Source organism: Maylandia zebra, linkage group LG2, assembly GCF_041146795.1.
Source record: "Maylandia zebra isolate NMK-2024a linkage group LG2, Mzebra_GT3a, whole genome shotgun sequence".
Taxonomy (NCBI): Eukaryota; Metazoa; Chordata; class Actinopteri; order Cichliformes; family Cichlidae; genus Maylandia; species Maylandia zebra.
Window position 1 is genome coordinate 14,621,091 of NC_135168.1, and position 19,749 is coordinate 14,640,839.

At 41.3% G+C, this 19,749-nt stretch overlaps 1 protein-coding gene across 1 annotated transcript; it reads left to right on the forward strand.

The window, feature by feature from the left end:
- Positions 1 to 311: 311 nt before the first annotated feature.
- Positions 312 to 16,091, forward strand: klhl3 (kelch-like family member 3). The gene is made up of 15 exons (XM_004553604.3): positions 312 to 428; positions 2,123 to 2,257; positions 3,138 to 3,244; positions 3,332 to 3,453; positions 6,428 to 6,590; positions 6,798 to 6,907; positions 9,161 to 9,277; positions 10,115 to 10,264; positions 10,359 to 10,476; positions 11,601 to 11,798; positions 12,350 to 12,451; positions 12,555 to 12,683; positions 13,075 to 13,215; positions 13,655 to 13,798; positions 13,916 to 16,091. The coding sequence occupies exons 1-15, from the start codon at positions 379 to 381 to the stop codon at positions 13,942 to 13,944; spliced, it is 1,815 nt and encodes a 604-aa protein (XP_004553661.3). The 5' UTR covers positions 312 to 378; the 3' UTR covers positions 13,945 to 16,091.
- The last annotated feature ends 3,658 nt before the right edge of the window (positions 16,092 to 19,749 follow it).

The following is a 19,749-nucleotide window of genomic DNA, read 5'->3' on the forward strand; positions in this document are numbered from 1 at the left end:
AATTCAAATCAGTTGTGTTTTTAAGATAAGAGAAATTCAAGTTTATCGTGGGAGGAGCATTTAGTAATTTCAGGGAAATGTTGATCCCTGATCCTGTTTTCACTGGAAATGACAACAAAAGACGAATGATACAAAGAAAGAACGATGAACCCTATAACTCTTATGAAATTGTGGTCTTGTTGATAATTCTTGTCATTACTTATTATCTTTCAAAGGTTGGCTTACTGTGTTTTAATACAGTTTGTATAACTATTTTTAAAAATGTGCATAAAAATAAAGGGAGTGAGTCACCATATAAAACCATCTGTGTATGCCAGTCTTGCGGAGTTACTCATCTTTCTAATAGACGATCTGCGTGCAGCCGGCCGCTCGGCGCTCATGCCCGCTGTGTTCTCTGACTCCGGGAGGATGGACGGTGTGTCGTTGGGGTGAGTTGGCTCATCGGTGGGGATTATGTTTTCTAAAGATGGGATTCAGGCTGCTTCTGAATCTGCTGGATGACATTTGAACCTACGCGATGTAGTGGCCAGAAACCCAACACGGACAGCTCGAGAGCTCGCTCACAGCACGCGAACTCGGGGCTAGCTGTGTTGACTAGTTAGCGCCCGTTAGTCAGCTAGCATCACTGGCTGCTCAGCTGATGGCAGCCAACCAAACCAGACTGTAGATAGTTGACTGAAAGTGGGTTGGTTTGTAATTATTTTTAAAGTAGCTTAGAATACGATTTCAGTTGATATCCATGGCTGTCATAAGGTTATATGTTGGTTAGCAATGCTAGGAGCTAGCTAACTTAACCCACAACAAACTTAAAATGAATTGAACAGCTTCCTGTTGATTTGGTTTTTTTGGACGCATGAAGACAAGCTTACCGTAAGCTGTTAAACAAAAACGAATTACCGGGCAGCTACTGGGACTTTTCAGTGAAGCATCATAAATTCTTCGAAATGCTTGATTATCTGTGGGTGAAGAGACGGCTTGTTTTGAGAGTTAAGATAGCACATCGTACAGTACATGCACGGTGGAGACGGCCAAGCACTGTTTAAATAAACAGCGGTTTTTCTGTCCGACACTATCAGATGTGCTTTCAGCTCGCTGCAGGTCACATTTGCTTGTAAATTAATATCCTAAGGTTTGGGCTGAAGCTTCGGGTCTGCATGCTCTTTCTCCCCCCATTTCCTTGTAAGCATGTGTGAGGGCTTCTTTTTCTGTGCAGTCCCTGTGTAAAAGAAGTTACCAGTAATATGCACATGCCATCTGTGTGGCAGATGTTTGTTAATCTTCCACAGCAAATAGGCACTAATTGCTTAGCTCGTTAAAAGAAATTAAACGAAACCCTATATATTGTGGCTGTTTTTACCCTTTTAAAGGATGCACTGACCATAAAATGTATCCAGCTTTAATCCTTAATAAAGGATAGGGTCAAAGAACACCTTTCCTCCAATCATCTTGAATAGAGCAGGTATCCTCAGTTAAATAGACATGCTTGAATGGTTATTTGGTACCTTTGGATTAACGCGAAGATGACATCCATCAGTCTAATGGATCAGCTTTGAGTATACACATACTCATTTTTTTGTAGTTTGCTTCCAAGAAGCCAGACTCTGTTGTTGTTGTTGTTGTTGTTGTTGTTTTGATTGTCTTGAGAAATCCAAACTTTCTACTTAACACTAACCAGTTAACCATTCAAGGATAAAAAGGCACCTAACTCAAGGATGAGCCAGTGTTGTATCTACACAAAGACGTGACACAGGATCTGAGAGATGCATATGAACCTTCAGTTGATCTGTCCACTGTTTGCTGAAGCCTTATCAGAAATGGTCTCATTGGATATGTGGCTGTTCAAAATCTGTTCCTAAGGAAGGGAAATGAGGAGACAAGGCTGAGCTATGCCAAATTACATAAGAACTGGACTGTAGCAACAAGTTTTATGGAGTGAAGAAGCCGTATAAAATTATTTTTGGTTCAGATCATCCATATGTACAGAGGAGGTGAGGGGAGATGTACAACAGTGAGTGTCTACAGTCATCTGTAAAAGATGGTGGAGGCTTTGTTATGGTTTGTGGTTGCCTTTTGTCATCATCGCTATCCGCTGATCCAGACACCGCCTCTTATGTCTTACCAGTCTGGTTGCCACACCGGCCTCACCGCGTCCACCATGTGCCACCGATTCAGAAGAGGACACGGTGAATGGAGGGATGCACACCTTCAACCAGACGCACATGAGGAAAGCGTTTCAGTTGATGAACGACCTGAGGAGGTGCGTAGCTCAAATTGTGGTTTCTACCGTTTCGTTTTAACTTGAGAACGAAGAGGCCGTATCGAGTTTTGTAAGCCAGAAAGGACATGCAAGTCTTCGCTTGTTCACCTGGCTTGTCTGAAAATGTCAGTGCAGCAGTACATGACTTCTGCCTGAACTGAACTGCTGCGTTTTTAAAGAAGCGACTTCAACTGCAAATCACTGTCGAACAGCTACTGGCAAACCTCTTCTGTTGGGTGGGGATGTTTTATTCTGCACATGCATGACAAAAACGACTGTGGGCTTGTTAATTGTGAAATGTGAACCTCAACACAACTGGCCCAGGTTCATGTATTTTACTGTGATATTTCATCAACTGGTGATGAATACCAGAGTTTTTGTACTTCAAAGGTGCCCCTCTTCCCTGGCTCGGCTCTTGAGTGCAGATTTAACTTCACATTTGTACAAAAAACATTTTAATAATTCTGTCTTATATTTTTGACGCAACTCAAATAATCCTTCCAGAACTCTCAATTGACAAAGCAACTGGAATGACCAGAAGCATTAATGCTTATCTGTTGCTCTATTTTGTGTTTATCGTATGTCTGTGACATATTTATGTTCTAATGTCAGTAATTTTTTTTAAGTCTTTATCGAAAAGTGAGTTAAATTCTCTTTGTTTCAATGCCTTAATCTCATAGTGTTACTGCCACATGTCTGTTTAGATTTACTTTCTAATAAACGTCGTGTTTGTAGGTGTGTAACATTAGGAAATTGAGTGTTTCTGCACAAAAATAATGACGAATCTGAAAATTGCAAGCGATAAAATCAGATGTCTAGTTATGGACATCGTCAGTTGAAGGTTCTCGTACATAACGCCGTCTGTTTGTCCTTCCTCCAGTAAAAAGATGCTGTGTGACGTCCAGCTGGTAGCCGGGAGCGTTGAAGTGCCAGCTCACAGGGTGGTCTTGGCGTCCTGTAGCCCTTACTTCTGTGCCATGTTCACAGGTACATGCACACTATTGTTGGTGCATTGTGTATGATGCTGCACACAGTTGTGTGTATGCTTAGCTGTGTGTGTCTGTGTGTGCGCAGGTGATATGAGTGAGAGTAAAGCTCACCAGGTGGAGATCAGAGAGGTGGACGGTCAGACTCTGAGAAAACTGGTCGACTATATTTACACAGCAGAGATCGAGGTCACAGAGGACAACGTCCAGGTGAGAATCCTAGATTTCCTTCCCGTTTCTGCTCTCTTATGGTGGCTTGTGTGTTCATTTGAAGACTGCTTGTGCTTTAAAACGACTCTTGTATATTAGCAGCAATAACATAATCACCTTTGCTAATAACGCCTAGCCTTGTAAGCTGGTCGTCTCCTCTGTTTAATGGTTAACAGTGGAGAAGTAAACATGGAGCTGCCTGGGGAGCTGCATATTAAAACGTCATGTTGTCACACTTTCTTTTTTCACACTTGTTTAACAAGTTAGATAATTATATCAAAGTGGTGCTGCTGCTGCTCCAAGCAAAACGATCGCAGCATAAGTCTGGCTCTTACAAAACATCCTTTGTTTTAAGAAGGAAATTTGTAACTTGCTGCCCTTTTCTTTATCCTGACCTTTGTTTTTGTTCACCAGTTTAAGTACAAGAAAGAATAACTGCATATTAATCCTGTTTGGGGTGGATAAAAGCTTAAATTTTTTTAAACACTGTTGCTAAACTATAAACTAAACACATATTTTGAACTGTCCTTCTTGGGGAAAGTGCCTCTATTTACCTGTTTTAAGACCTAAATTAATTTTAATAAAAGTGTTGCTCACAAAAGCATTTTAATGATATTATTGTTTTTGTTTCTAATCATAAATGTGTTTCAGACACAGCTGCATAATACCTGAAAGGGATTGTCGTCATTTTAAGTCTTTCCCTTTTATCAGGATGGTCCGATTGGCCGTGTTTGAGGAGCAGATGTTTACTACAGAGGACAAACACAGAGCTTTCTGTGGGGTTTTCTGCTGTGAAAGCACAGCGCTGAGGCTTTGGTTAGCTCGGTGGCATTAACCTGTGGTAGCTGCATTACTTCTCTCACAGCTCAGCTTGATCCAGCTGCAGGCAAGATACTTCCTCTGATTATTAGTGCAGGAAGTGTGCATGGACAAGGCAGGAAATCCTCCAACTGTTAGCTGTGTGTGTGTGTGTGTGTGTGTGTGTGTGTGTGTGTGTGTGTGTGTGTGTGTGTGTGTGTGTGTGTGTGTGTGTGTGTGTGTGTGTGTGTGTGTGTGTTGACAAAAAAAAAAATCTGTCAAAAGTTGGATTTAGACTCTTTTTCTTTTCTTGAAAGTCAGCGTTTCTCTGTACTAAAAGTGTTTTTGTTTTGCTTGCAGCCGTGTGTGTTTTGGTGTGTCACAGCTGCTGTAAACAGAGTTTCACTGGGCCTGATGCTGTGTTTTAGAAGATGCAAGGCTTCGGGGCAGCTGTGTACAGGAAACAGAGGACACAGTGACAATACTCATTCAGTGGATGAGTGTGTGTGTCTGAAGAAACAGCGAGGTGTTGAGGCAGGCAGACACTGACCTACTTAAACTAATGAGTAGCTTTGTTAGCATCAGTTTCTCGGCAGTTCCCTAGATGCTTGTCACAAATGTTGAAATGGACAAAAAGCGGCACCCGTTTTAAAAACATAGCCGTAGCCAAAAAAATGAGGGCTGGTCTAGAAAATAGTTTCAAGTGGCCAAGGTCAGTACTGATCGAGCAGTAAGTGTTGCCAGTTGAATGTGTGCAAACTCTTATTTGGTCTTATTAATCTTTTTTCTTTTTCGTCTATCTTTATGTCACAGTGATGAGTTTAGCATAATATCTAGTGTTCTAACAATAAAATCACAATACAAACAAAAGCTGCAGAAGGCGGACTGGAGCCAGATTTTTCAGATAACTCTTTATTTAGGACTTTATTTATATCGTGTTGATAAAAAGCTCTTTTCTAGTTACCTTTATTTGAGCTGCGATAAACAGGGACTCGGTTTGGCGTGCCAAGGAGGGGTGAAAGCGCTCTGCTGTAAAGGATAAGGACTTGCTTTGTTTTTAACACAACAACAAAAAAGGCAGATTTACAGTGAAGGCTAAGCTTTTCTCCCTAATTGCAGTAAGTTGCAGGATCTTCTTTAGTGGAAAGAGGTACACGTAACTGAAAATGAGTTGCTGCACACCCACTTTTACTTACCAAACAGAAGCAGGTTCAACAGGTTTATATAACAAAATCAATTTCAGGTACTTGAATAATGTTTCCAGTGTTCCTAACTTCAGCAGACATCAAGCTCTTTTTCTTTTTCACTTGTCTCTGCTTTGAGCCTTTGCTCGTACCGAGGCTGCCGTCTTAGTCCTGGCTCTGAGCTCTGGATAGCTTTAGCCTTTGTTAGCCTCAGTTAATGTCAGTGTTCAGCGAGATGAAGGTGATTTTAAGTGTCTGATTAGGTTTGTTGTTTCAAGTGTTTTTGGGGTCGTCGCCATGCGGTGTTGTGTATTCACGCCCAGTGAGAAGCTTTCATGTTGGCGCGTGGCTGTCAGCGTGTATGTGTTGTGCATGCATGAATCGGACTGGCTTGTGATCATATATGAGGTCGACTCTGGTCAGGACCAAGGACAATGGCTATTGGCTGATTATGGTCCCGGGCTGGATTTATTTATTTTTCATTGCTGGTAAAGAAAATAGAGGGATGAAGAATTGCAGAAAATTGTTAAATCCATGATGTTTGTGTTTATAAACTCTAAGTGGCAAGCATAGCTGACATGTTTGTGACCTTTCGTTTTAGAGGCTGTTGCACCAAGTTGAAAGTCTTGCAGGAAGTGGTTTAGTAGCTCCTCATTCAAAGTAGAGATCAAAACCAAATGTGAGTTTCTCTACTTTAAGGAGCTTGCAAAGAAAAGCGTCTGGACTTTTTTAAAGTTGCTTGAAGACGATTCACCTCTCATCCGAGAAGCTTCTTCAGTTCTGTCCGATCCTTAAAGTTAATCCTACTGATAAACTTACCGGGTATCAGTTTGCTTCCTAACCTGAATGATGCGTTTGAGTTTGTTTGATTAGCTCACTGAATAACAGACCTGCTGTGCTGATGAAGTCTTGAGTTGTGTACACAGGGAATGGCTGTGGAGGTAAACTGCTAACTCAACTTTTTGTGACTTTTTAAAAAAAACAAATATTAGGTACTGCTGCCTGCAGCCAGCCTCCTCCAGCTGATGGATGTGCGTCAGGTTTGTTGCGAATTCCTGCAATCTCAGCTTCATCCCACCAACTGCTTGGGCATCAGAGCCTTTGCTGACCTGCATACATGCACACAGCTTCTCAACCAGGCTCATGCTTACGCTGGTAAGATTTTTGTTTTTTCTTTCTCTATTCGCGCCACATAATCTGTCACTTTGTGAGTTGGCTGATTTATGAGGTGTTTAAAATCTGACACGAGTCTAGGGAATACATTAGGTGTCTTGGACAGCAAAGATAACGAACATGTTTTCATTTAAGCTTCGCTTGCTGGGACAGTGTTTAATGTGTGCTGTGGATGTTTGTGTCTCTCAGAGCAGCATTTTACTGATGTGGTGCAGGGCGAGGAGTTTCTGAGCCTTTCTCTGCAGCAGGTGTGCAGCCTCATCTCCAGCGACAAACTCACCGTGTCAACAGAGGAAAAGGTCAGGCGTCACCATAAAGATAGAGATTTTTATTCTTTTTTTTTTTTTTTAAAGATGCTTGAGTGAAAATGAAATCCATAACAGATTTTCACTTCAGTGATCACAAAATCTCTGAAGTAAAGCAGACTTCAGAAAAAGGGACAGTAAAAAAGAGTCATCCCACACTTGCTGTGTATGATGGGCTGAATCTGACAGCAGACGTATATTCCTGGGGATGGCGCATCTGTCTGCAGTTAACCTGTCAAACAGCAAGAGTTTGATGTAGCAGCTGTGTGACATGCTGCTGTCAGAGCACTGACAGCAAAGGTTGATTCAAACATAAACGCGGGGAGTTGGACGCTGTCACGCTAACCATGAAGCGCCAAACAAACTGCATCAGCAGACACAGTCATTTAGCTCTGATTTACCTGCTGCAGCTGTTTTGTGAGTGGATTAAATGAAGTGAGTGGATTAACTTCTTGAGGTCATTTTTGTGTATTGTCTCAATTTGACTTTGTTCTTCCATCATGTGAGTGTTCATGCATCATTGAAACAGGGTTCCCCCTCTATTAACCTCTTAGTTGAGAGGAGAATAACCCAAATTGCAGTTTTTATTGCTTTACATTGTGCAAAAGTCTTGCATCAGCCGTTATTTCTTTATATTTTGCAAGGAAAATTGAAAATGGGTGCAGTGATGGATTGAAATGTGCAATCCTATATAAGGCAAAAACAGAACTGGTATAAACACAAAGGAGCTTGACAGTCTGTATTTGCTATGATCACCTTTATTCTTAAACAGCCGGACTCTTAAAGAAATTACTAGAAAGCTTGTCTGAGTTGTCTTCAGGAGTAGTTCTCCAGGCTTTGGATGTTGGTGGCTGCCTTTTGTTCTGTTGTGTCAAGATGATCCCGCACTGCTTCAGTAATGTTGAGGTTTGGGCTCTGGTTAATCCAGTCCAAATTTAAATTTGGATTCATCACTTCATCAAAACCGCTGCCACTGGTTTTCAGTCCACTTCTCTTCCATGAGAATGGCTTCTTAACAGCCACCCTTCCCCTCACACCATTTCTGACGAGGCTTTAACAAACAACTGGCTCAACAAAAGGGCCAGTTGGGTTTTTGCTGGATTTTGTCTCATTTGTTAAGGACGTAACTTTCAGATAGTGATTTATTTGCTGGTAGTTTTTAGCTCCCAGTTGCCCATTTCTGCTATTGGACTAGTTTCCTCTAATCTTGGAAGTGCATACTGCCACAATAAGTTAGGTTTCCACCTAATAGCACTTTGGTATTTGCCCTACTGGTGGAAAAACACGATTTCTATGCACGTCAAACTGTTATCTTTGGTGTTTTTTTTTTTTCTTTCAAAGATTCAGCTAAAGAAATGGGAACAAATTGTGTTTGCATTTCTGACAGGCTTTCTAGTAATGAATTGTGTAAAGATGCGATTTAAAACAGTTTTTTTTGCTAGGTTGTTTGTTATGTTTAGAGAAAAACTGGTGCATCCCTTGAGTTGGGTGAGTCTTTTTATGCTTGAATGATTCATAGGCACCGTTAAATTAAAAACAATGGAAATGATTGGCTACAAAACTTTTGTACAGTACTGGTTGTGTTCTAGTTGAAATAAATGGCAGCAGGAGTCTCTGCATTTTTACTCACAGTGCCTGTCTGAGGACATTCGACGTGCTGCCTTGTAAAACGTTGCCACTTTCCTTTGTGCACAATGTGAGGGGCACGCAGCCCCCCCCCCCCCCCCCCCCCCCCCCCCCCCCTTTGCTCTTGTGGAGCTGCCCTACAGGCAATCAAGAGATAAATGGGACTGAAGTGGCACAATGAATATGAATGTGGTGTGGCATGAAACTAGTGTCTGCAGCCTCTGTTCTGTCGATTGCTCCCTGGAGCGGTCAGGCTTGAAACTTCACGGCATCTACAAAACAGGAAAGTCGTTGGGATTATGAGGTGTCGTGTATTTATGCTGGTGTTTCTAACATCCAGCAGCTTCCAAGAAAAATCTGTCACACCCTCTTAACTTCAAGGGGATGGGATAAAATTGGGCTTGTGTCAACAGGTTTTGTTCCCAGTTTTAAAATTTTTGACCCCAAAAGTTTTCAAACTTTCACACACCCCTGAAAATGTGGAGTACTGATGTAGATAAGCACCTGTAAATACAAAGTGGGGCCAAACAAAGTAACTGAGAGTCTATGTAATAAACTGCTGTGGTCGCTTCTACCTCGGAGCAGTTTCTCCATATCCTTCATATTTTTCCTTGTTCTTAGGTGTTCGAGGCAATGATATCGTGGATCAAACATGATAAACCAGCTCGTCTGGAATACATGCCCAAACTAATGGAGCATGTGAGACTTCCACTGCTTTCCAGAGATTACCTGGTACAGGTAAAACGAATTCTGTTTAAACATTATCGGTCTTTGACCAACAGGGGACGGGGGTTAATCATGGCTTTCAGTCAGCCGTGCCATCAGATATAATTGAATATTCAAAAGAGCTTTTTCAAACCTAAGACTGCTATCGCTCATTATGTGAGCTAAAAATCTCCTCTGGCCAACCCACAACTTTGACCATCACACCAGTGTATCAAGCATTTCCTTCATTATGTTGTCCTTGATTTGATTTTTAATGATTTGCTTGTTTAGTTTCTCAATCCGCTTTACATTTGAGAGCCCCACTGTTAATGTGATATACAATAAATTCAGCTCATAGCTTTGTTTGCCGTACCTTGATGGCTCGTCCCAGTTGGGAATCGCTGCTCTACTAAGATGTTAGACTAGTTTCTGGCCTTTAGGTTGGATAACAAAGTCACTCCCACAGCTACAAATGGTTTTCATCACAGTATGTTAAGAAGAGTTGATGCTGAAATAAATCACTGTTTGTTCGTCTTTGTGCAGTACATTAGTCATCGTGTTTGTGGGCCAGCTGCTACAATTAGTGTGCCTACATGCAAATCTTTCAGCAGCACTGATTTTTTTTTTTTTGCTCAAGTCACACACAAGAAACCGGTTTCCCACGTAATTTTTTTTTTTTTCTCTCGCCTCCCACCTGTAGTGTTCATGTCTCTGCCACTGTTGCCACATTTTAAACAGGTATTGCAACAACAGAGGGACTTGATGAAAGGAGTTATTACATTTAGAAATGCCTCCAGAGACTGAAAGGCTGAGTACTCAACAGAAATCTACTGTGTCTTCATCTTGAATGAAATCTGATCCTTGTTTCAGATTGTAGAGGAAGAAGCTTTGATAAAGAACAACAACACTTGTAAAGATTTCCTCATAGAAGCAATGAAGTATCACCTGTTGCCTGCTGACCAGCGTCACCTCATAAAGACTGATAGGACGCGACCACGAACTCCGATCAGCATCCCAAAGGTACACGCAGAAATGTGCCAAAGCTGAAGGTTTTTAACATAGAATACACGTGTGCGCTTGTATTTTCTTACTGTGGGTCTGTGTGGACGTGCAGGTGATGATTGTAGTGGGTGGTCAGGCTCCCAAAGCCATTCGCAGCGTGGAGTGTTACGACTTCCAGGAAGATCGTTGGTACCAAGTGGCCGATCTGCCCTCTAGACGCTGCCGGGCAGGTTAGTTCATTACTTGGTGTGTCTAGTGACATCTGAAAACAGCGGGTTGGATAACACTGCTGCAAATGCACTTCTGATGGAAAAATAGAAATAATGGCTGCATTTCAATCAGTTTTGGGGACTGTCTGCACTGTTCCCAGGGAATTGTGTACCGCCCAAACCTTATTTCTCATCTCTTATTTCTACATTTGTTTGCAGTGTGTTGGATGCCCTGTACTATGTTGACAGGAATATATGGTCTTATATACCAGGTTAAAATGTATATTATATAGGATCAATTTACGGTGCATTAATATTTCCTTATTTATCCACTTTTTAAGGTTTACATGTATATTTTTGCAATGCTGGTGGCTTGTGCTGCATTTATGTTCAATGACTAATCTATATACATGTATACCTGTACTAGTTTTGCTTTATCCAGATTACTCAAGCCTACATATATGTATGGACCAAAACTACTGACTCTGTAGTAGCAGATAAAACGGCCCCAAAAAGTTCTGTAAACTTATTATGGTTTTGGTTCCTGCACTCCAAAATAGGGCTGTTCGATATGACGATATAAAAACATCTGTCGTTTCATTTTACGCTATCGTTTGTTTCGTGATGTCGCAAAATAAACTAAACTGTTCACGGCGATATTTTTCATGGTTTTGATGGTCACTGTAGTGGCTGTATTAATTTCTTAAAGTTCTCTCTTTCTCTTATATTTAATCTAACCACACTACAAGCGCCTGTTTTTATGCGTTGTGGTTAGCAACAATGACGGTAACACCTTCGCGTGTCTGCTTGTTTATGTTCCACATAAACCTTTCACAATAAAGCGGGGTTATATCAGGATATGAGATTTTGGTCATATCGCACAGCCCTACTCCAAAAGCACTGAAAAAAGGAGAAACAATCAGTAGAACAATGCAGCAGACCAGCTGTGGTCTAGTAGAGTCCTATGAAGGAGGTTCAGCAAGGGTGTAACAAAGACTGTTAAAGATACAAGGATTCAAGACAGACTTTGTGCATTTCTGACATGTTGGTTTCTAAACATTCTTGTGGTTTCCTCATAGAAGCAGTGACTTTTGGAATTTAACAAGCTATGATCTCATCCCCAAATTCTTTGTCTTGTTTCCCAGGTGTGGTTTCCATGGCGGGCCGAGTGTTTGCGGTTGGAGGTTTCAACAGTTCGCTGCGGGAGCGTACGGTGGACGTCTACGACGGCACAAGAGACCAGTGGAGTGCGGTGTCGAGCATGCAGGAGAGACGCAGCACGCTGGGAGCCGCTGTGCTGGGCGATTTACTGTATGCTGTGGGAGGCTTTAATGGAAGCATAGGTACACATAATGCATGTAGCTATTAATAGCAGTGGGTTTATGCATAATGTGCCTGTTGGTAACTCAAACACATTTTTAAGTTTAGTAAATTTCAGTCGGAATAGATACATTTGTCACATTATTGCAGTTTGAGAACTATCACACATCCAGTTGCTGCTCACAGGGATCTCATTGCACTGCCTTCAATTAATATAAAAATACTGATTATGAACTGTTTATACTGAAGGAAATTAAGGTAAATTTCTATGCAAGTGAAGAAAAATATTTTCCCTTTAGAAAAAAAGTTGTTTTTCCTTGGTATCGTCATCTGACTGTTCTTCTCATTTGATACATTTGCTTGTAGTGGCACAGCGCTCTTATGCTCTATTAAACCCCATTAAAACACAGGAGGCAGGAGATCTATTTTCTTCTCACAACACATCTACCAGCTGGGTGTAGAAGGCTCACAGACTGATGTGATAACGCACTCGGTAACCCTTTACCGCAGACCTTCGCTTCCAGTCTTTCCCATTTCTACATCTCTCCCTTCTTTCTTTGCATCTGTGTCTCAGGTTTGTCAACAGTCGAGGTTTACAACTATAAAACCAACGAGTGGACGTACGTCGCCTCCATGAACACCAGACGCAGCAGCGTGGGTGTAGGGGTGGTTGATGGTAAGAGTGACTTGTGTGTCAGCTACCTTTTATGCCATCAGAATGAAAATCCAAGCTTTAAATATGTATATGCTGTTTTTAACCGGTTTGTGTTTATCTGTAGGTAAACTGTACGCAGTAGGGGGTTATGATGGTGCATCACGCCAGTGTCTCAGTACAGTGGAAGAATATGACCCAGTCTCTAATCAGTGGTGCTATGTAGCTGAGATGGGCACACGGCGAAGTGGAGCAGGTACCACACACTGTATCCTGCCTACTGTACATCCACACAGGGAGCAGCATCACAGCTCAACCCTTAGTATTCAGGAAAAATAGAAATTTCCATCAGTGGGATCCAAGCGAATGCTCACATGCTCTGATCATAATGTGTTGTGTAATATCAGTATTAGAAGCATCTAATCATCCCGCTCTATGATGGTGAATTGGCCTTTTTCTAACCATTTAACTGGTAGAAACAGCACCCCCTGGTGGACGCTAACTGCTTTGTAAAAATAATCTGAACAAAATCAGAACTTGTTTTGTTAAAGCTCTTCATTTGTGGTGAATTTGCACTATATTTGGGGTTTTGGAGGATTTCACCGTCACAGTCTCCTGATATTTATTTAAAAAACATTTCTGTCCAGGTGTGGGTGTGTTGGGTGGTCAGCTGTATGCAGCAGGAGGCCATGACGGTCCTCTGGTGAGAAAGAGTGTGGAGGTGTACGACCCACAGACCAACACCTGGAGGCTGGTCTGCGACATGAACATGTGTCGACGAAACGCAGGTCAGACTGCGGTCACAGCATCTATCGATCTATTCATCGTACGCTCTGGCTAAAGCTTTATTTCTCCCTCTGAAAAGCTGATGACTGCCTTTCTTTTTGGTCCTTGAGTTATTTAAATTGTTACTAATAAATAACTATTCAGCTGCCGTTTATGGGTAAGAGAGCCATTTGTTAGATTTACATGTACAAATATTTACAATATTTTCTTGCATGATGTTCAGATTGGCTTTAAGATGTTCATGTACTCTACTGGCCTGTGCTTTAAAGATATTCGATCTGTAAGAGATGACTAAAAACCTTTATTCTCCTGTATTGCTAATAAAACATACGTAAACGTGGTGTACGCTGATTATTTTGTAAATTGGGTCATTTAATGATAAATGGGACAAATTTCCTGTGCTGATCTTTAAAATAAACATGTTACATTGCTCCCCCCCAGGTGTTTGTGCCATTAACAGGCTGCTGTATGTGATCGGTGGAGATGACGGGTCCTGCAATCTGTCCTCTGTAGAGTTTTACAACCCAGCCACAGACAAGTGGAGCCTCATTCCCACCAACATGAGCAATGGACGAAGTTATGCTGGTAGGTCTCCTTGCAGGCAGTATTTCTACAGTACCGGGAGAAATGAACGTGACGGGCTGAACACGTATTACCTGTTTGCAAATCTGCTTTCTCTGATTGGTCGTCTCGTTGTTTCAGGAGTCGCAGTGATTGACAAGCTGTTATGACGGCATCTGCTCCGCATCAGCGAACTGAAGCTCAGCAAGCAATCGGGAAAGCGGAACAAACACGAGACGCCCTCAGTCTTCAGCTAACGTGATCGGAAATGATTTTATTATTATATATATTTTTTTTAGGGGGGTACATCTGTTTTGTTTTTCTTGTCATTTCAATTCAAGCTGTGTCAGATCCTGTTTGAGGGCAGTGTTGCACTGGATAAGAAGCAGCAGCCACAGGAGAGTGGGCTTTTTCAAATGCTAAGCACACAACCAGCAGCTGTAATAAGACTCAAAGGAAGGAAGTGATCCTAGTGGACCAAATGGAGACGTACGGTTTTCTTTTTTGGAGAATTTCCTGGAGAATTAAAGCTTTGAAACATCAGCTGAGGAAGGAAAAAAGAAACAACTTGACTCGATGGACTGCACGAAGGTTTCAGACTGCTCACAACATCGTTGAGGCGATAATCTCGACGCTCCAATGCTGGCCTGTGATTGGCTGCTGCAGGAACATCATTCACAAGATTATTGTAATCTGGGTGAGCAGTTGAGACCTTTCTTCTTCTTCCTTTTTTAAATTATAGGACTCACCCAGCAACTCTGCTCAACTTTATTCTGAGGAGTTGAGCTGGTTTGCCTCCAAGAATCCTGGACCCGGAGAGCTGCACAGTTAGTGTAAAGAATGTATAAAATATGCAAATTAAGAGTGATATTTAATATTTTTAGGGGCTCTGACCTAGGCCGGTTGATGGGACTTTGCTGTTGTCGACACACTACTGAAGCACTGATCACTTGCACTGACTGACGCAGAGCGGCGGAGCGGACACACCGACCGACCTCTCTCTGACTGACCAACGAACTTGATCGCTCAGCTGTTTCTGATCGCACTCACAGGAGCTTTTACATTCACTTCTTAAAGGCCAATAATTGTAAAAAAACAACAACAACTGTATGCCAGTTTGAATCGTAATCAAAAAAATGCTGGAGATGTTTTTACCGCTTAAGTAAATTAAGAATCGATCGTGTCAAAAATGCACTGTAGTAATTCAGCTGTAATGTGTAAAACATGCAGATTTAACATTTTATTTATTATTATTATTATTATTATTATTATTATTATTATTATTATTATTATTTGGTTGACTTTTATCACACAGCATTCATCCGCATCCAAGTCTTAGCATCATAATGTCACTTTGTGCCCCCGTCTGGATGATGGTGGGTGTCTTTTAGATGTAGATGACTGACTGGTGCCATGGCTTTTGATCTGAAGAGAGTTTTATAAAAAAAAAAAAAAGTTTTATGTAACGTCGACTTTTGTAATTTCTGTTTTTGATTTCCCTAAAATCATGACATAATGGTTAACCTTTCAAAGCAGTCTCACAGAGAACTATAAATACTACGTAGTTCTTAAAATTTCAGACTTGGAGTGACTTGAATTTGCTCGAGATATATGAATGGATCACTGTGACTATTCCAGTTTGGGGTAGTGATCTGAAGAGCTAGAGTTCAGCATCAGGACAGCCTTTAACACTGTGTAGTATCGCAAGTGGCTCGAGCCACGTGGTGCATTTAGGAGTCCATGTCACTCAGTGAGGTTAGAGGCTCTTTATTCCTTCATGTCCTCTGCTGTGTTTGAAAGCATTCACCACTTCCTATGTTATAGATCCTCAACGCTGATTAGGTGAAATGTGTGTAAATTTCTTCTTATTTTTCAGGGCACTACTTAAAGCACAGATCGCACGCCGAGTTTTAGACACTTAACTAAAATGGGTGAAACTTTAGAGACATGCACTTGGCAGCAATAAGAGGTGATTTCAGAGCCTCCCATCAGCACTTGAACGCATCACCAAGTATTTTTGCTTTCTTAGATCTTTTCTTCACCTAAAAAATAAAACCTACTCACACTTGCATCTGTCTCGAGCAAATCTAAGTGTTTATTAGCGGACGTTCACATTGCTCTACCAGAAGCATTGGGATTTTTTTTTTTTTTTCTAAAAAAACAAAGCTATGATAACAATATGCAGTTTCATGTAGATGGCAAATTAAACCCATTTGGTCATGATTATGGCGATTTTTATCGAAGCTTCAGGTTATAATGATGTTCTTACAGCAGATGTTATATTTTTTAATATAAACTGTGGATGTTGTGACTGAAACGGCTGCTGTTGTGAGTTTGTTAACTGTTCAATGTGTTCATGAAATGAAGCTGAGCTAATGTGCAAGAGGAGCTTAAAACTGACTCTGTGTGGACATTTAAGGATGTTTTGTATGAAGTGGACTTTGCCTTCTATGGAAAAGTAGTAAGCAGCTGGTATTGAGTGAGCAAGTGCACAGTGGTGGTTTCTAATCAGCCCAAATGCATAACATTTATTGCCACAGTTGATGGTGTCCTGTCTGTCACACCAACCCTCTGCACACCTCCTTCACTAACAGAATCTTTTCGGAGAACTTCCTCCTTCCTGGCAGCTCCATGTTTAACATCCTTAGTCCAATATATCCACTTTCCCACCTCTGCACGTGTCCAAACATTCCAGCCTTGCATCACTAAGTTTGTCTCCAAATCGCTCAACCTTCTTCTGCTGGCTCCCCCCACCTCTCCAGGCTCTCTACTCTCACAACAGGTTGCAGTTGCCATCTGCAAAACTCATAGGCCAGGGAGATTCCATGATCCCACCCCAACCTTGAACCCGTCTGTCACTACTCGCCACTATCTCATTGTCTTCTTAAATCTCCTGCACCACGCTCTCATATTCTCTGCCACTCCGGGCTTTCTAAGATCCTCTATTTGCAACCTATTACCTGTCTGCTCTTGCTCTTGACGAAGGCGGTCGCACTTTTCTCCTCTCCTCCTCTCCCTTAGCTTCCCTGCTTAGCCTCTTATGTCCTTGTCTAGTCTCGTGTTTTTTGTATTACTTTTCCCTGAACAGTCTCTCACAGTCTGTTCTCTAAAACCTAAAAGAGAATTATGGATTTGATCAACTGGTCTCTGAATGCAATTGACACCCCTTCTCAACGAGAAGTCTGGGCTCGGGTGAGCCTGACTGCTGAAGATATCTACCTATTCGGAACCATGGTAACAGGGTTCTGGCGGATCGGAGCTGGCTTGGCCCTGACTTATTAAGGAAGCGGGACCGGCTGTTCAAACCCCCACAAGGCTGCCCGCTGGGATTGAAATGATGGGACGAGGCGTGAGTTTCTCAAAATGGGCTCATTGAGTGCAGCACGGAGAAGATCTTGGAGAACGCACGGCTGCCGTGAACACTCAGAACAAGACCTCTGAGTGAAAAACTGGATTACATCTGGAGGGGCTAGCTCGAACAACACCTTTGAGCGCAAATTCAATCACATCTTGGGGAAGTGCACTGCGGTCGTGAGTTCTCAGAACCTGCTCTTTGAGCAAAAAGAACGACAACATCACGGAACGTAAGTTTGGATAACATCATAGAAAGCTCACGGCTCTCCAACGGGAGATTGAGAGACCAGTGTTGGACTGTTAGAACAGCTTTGAAATTCATGAGTTGTTCGCACTAAAGTAAAAAGCACCATCACTTCATGCAGATACCCTCCTTCCTTTCCTTCGGGGTCAACCTTCAGGATCAATAAAGTTTTATTGAATTGAATATTATATGATTTTGTCTAATCCACAAAGACTGTGCAGCTCCTTCTGGCCTTCTCTATGTCTCCATCATTACATCTCTTTGTGCTCTTTGCATGATGCCATCTTCCTCTTGACAAAGCAGCATATAAAACAAAACCATGATCTATTTTAAGGGAAATTATTTCCTTTTATAAAGAAGCAAACCTTTAAGGAGAAAAGACATTCTTAATGTCTTAATTTCTTTTAAAGGTGTGCGTTTTAAAAGCAGTTGAATGAGTTCGGATGAAAAAAGAAAAGGGTCCATGTGGGCGTGGTTTTGGTTTTGTTGACAGGTGCAACGAGCCTAATTAGCTACGGTGCCGAATGTAGCAGTTGCTATTAACAGTTAGCCATTGAACTATTTTAATAATAATATAATTAAGAAAAAGGATTTATCAGGAAACGTGTGTGCCGCAAGAAGAGCCTAGCGGGAGGTGAGTTTGAATTAATTTTCGTTCCCGTCACTTGTTTCCTTCTCTACCATGCTTTTAACTTTAAATGACCACACCAGGTGGGATGCAGAGAGGCGCCGTATTGTTGCATACTGGAATAAATTAACAGACTTGTTAAGTACTCGTTTTAGTAGTTTGTAAGCCAAACCTGCTAAGCTAGCGCTAATGGCGGTGTTCTGAGAAACCATCCTACTCTGACAAAACGTCCTACCCGTATTATAGTTTGACGGTGACTTGCGACTAAACCTAACCATAAAGAATGGGTGAGAGAAAAAGAAGTTAATTTGGCGTTGGTGTTGTGCGCATGCGCCGCGTCTGCGCAGAAACATTGGGTAGGATGTTTTTCCAGGTAGGATGGATTCACGGTGTTTTTTTTTTTTTTTTTACAATTGGAGGACAATTTAAGCTTAAAAATATTGAAAATTATATTAAATGTCACTTAATGTTATAACGCTGTTATGTATAAATCAAATAATTAAGCAACGAATTACATTTGTTGAGCTCAGGCATCAAAGGTACATTTTTTATTTCAAAATGTCAGTGATAATATTAGTGTTTTCTCAAATAGATGCGAGTTGTGGGATCTCATAGGCTGTGAAACTTGGAGGACACAACTTGTTGTACTTTTAAAATATGTTTTAAAAACAATAATGGTTGACTGTGTGAGACGTCTCAACAAAATTAGAACAAAGGGCGGTATATAACTTATCTTAACTGGTATGTTTGACTTGTAGTTTGCAGGAAAAAGGGAAGGAAGAGTGTATTTGTGCAGCATATGTGTTCTCTAGCTTCCACTAGAGGTCACTGATTACTAATTTGTAGTTCACCTAATCAGGTTAAAAGGTTTCTGTGATAAAGGGTTGGTCAGATTTTTCAGTAATCAGATTACTAGTTTACTCGCATCTATTTGATGTTTTGAGAAAACACTAATATTATCACTGACATTTTGAAATAAAAAATGTACCTTTGATGCCTGAGCTCAACAAATGTAATTCTTTGTTTAATTGGTACCCAATCTCGGGTGGGGGTGATGATCTCTCCCCCTGACCTGGCGTCCTGGCTCCCCCTTGCCGTAGCATATGTTTTGTACCTCGTCAGTCTCTAGCAGTGGGAGCAGTCCCTTCTTCCAAACGAACACAGAGCTATTAGTTGTTTTGCCATCAACTGTGGATGTTGGGTATTGAAGATTTCATAGGTCTAAGGTTATAAGATTCCCTTACTGTATATAGAATGGAACGGGTGGGAATCGAACTTGCAACTCCTGCTCCAAAGGAGTGTGGTCTTACTACTACGCTATCCATTTGTAGATGTATAGAGCATAGAACTACTTTTATGGGAACTACAGCCTGCAATTGGAGAACATCACACATAATGTTGAAGAAGAAAAATTATCAGAGACAAGTGACATTATGTCTATGCATCTGTTTACGCTATAAATCATATTTGCGTGATAATAAGACAAATTAAATACTTATTAAAGTAATTTAAAAAATTAGCATAGATTGATGAAAAATGGCTGCAGAGCTGGTTAAATTCTAATTTAACCTAGTACAAAACCAGTCTGTAACCTGGATGGGTTTTAATGCTAAAAGTGGTAAATGAGTCATCTTAAGGATTTGTTTGTTAAAAATGGACATAAGTTATTTAATATTCAGGGCAAGTTTGCAGGGGACATCCTGGTCCCAGTATATTTCATTTAAAAAATAAAACAGTCGGGAGAAGTGG

Excerpts from the sequence above, each read along its gene's own strand:
- klhl3 (XM_004553604.3), top strand. The coding sequence starts at position 379 with ATGCCCGCTGTGTTCTCTGACTCCGGGAGGATGGACGGTGTGTCGTTG. Across the intron at positions 3,454-6,427 it reads TCACAGAGGACAACGTCCAG|GTACTGCTGCCTGCAGCCAG; the intron begins GTGAGAATCCTA and ends AACAAATATTAG. Across the intron at positions 13,799-13,915 it reads CAATGGACGAAGTTATGCTG|GAGTCGCAGTGATTGACAAG; the intron begins GTAGGTCTCCTT and ends TCGTTGTTTCAG.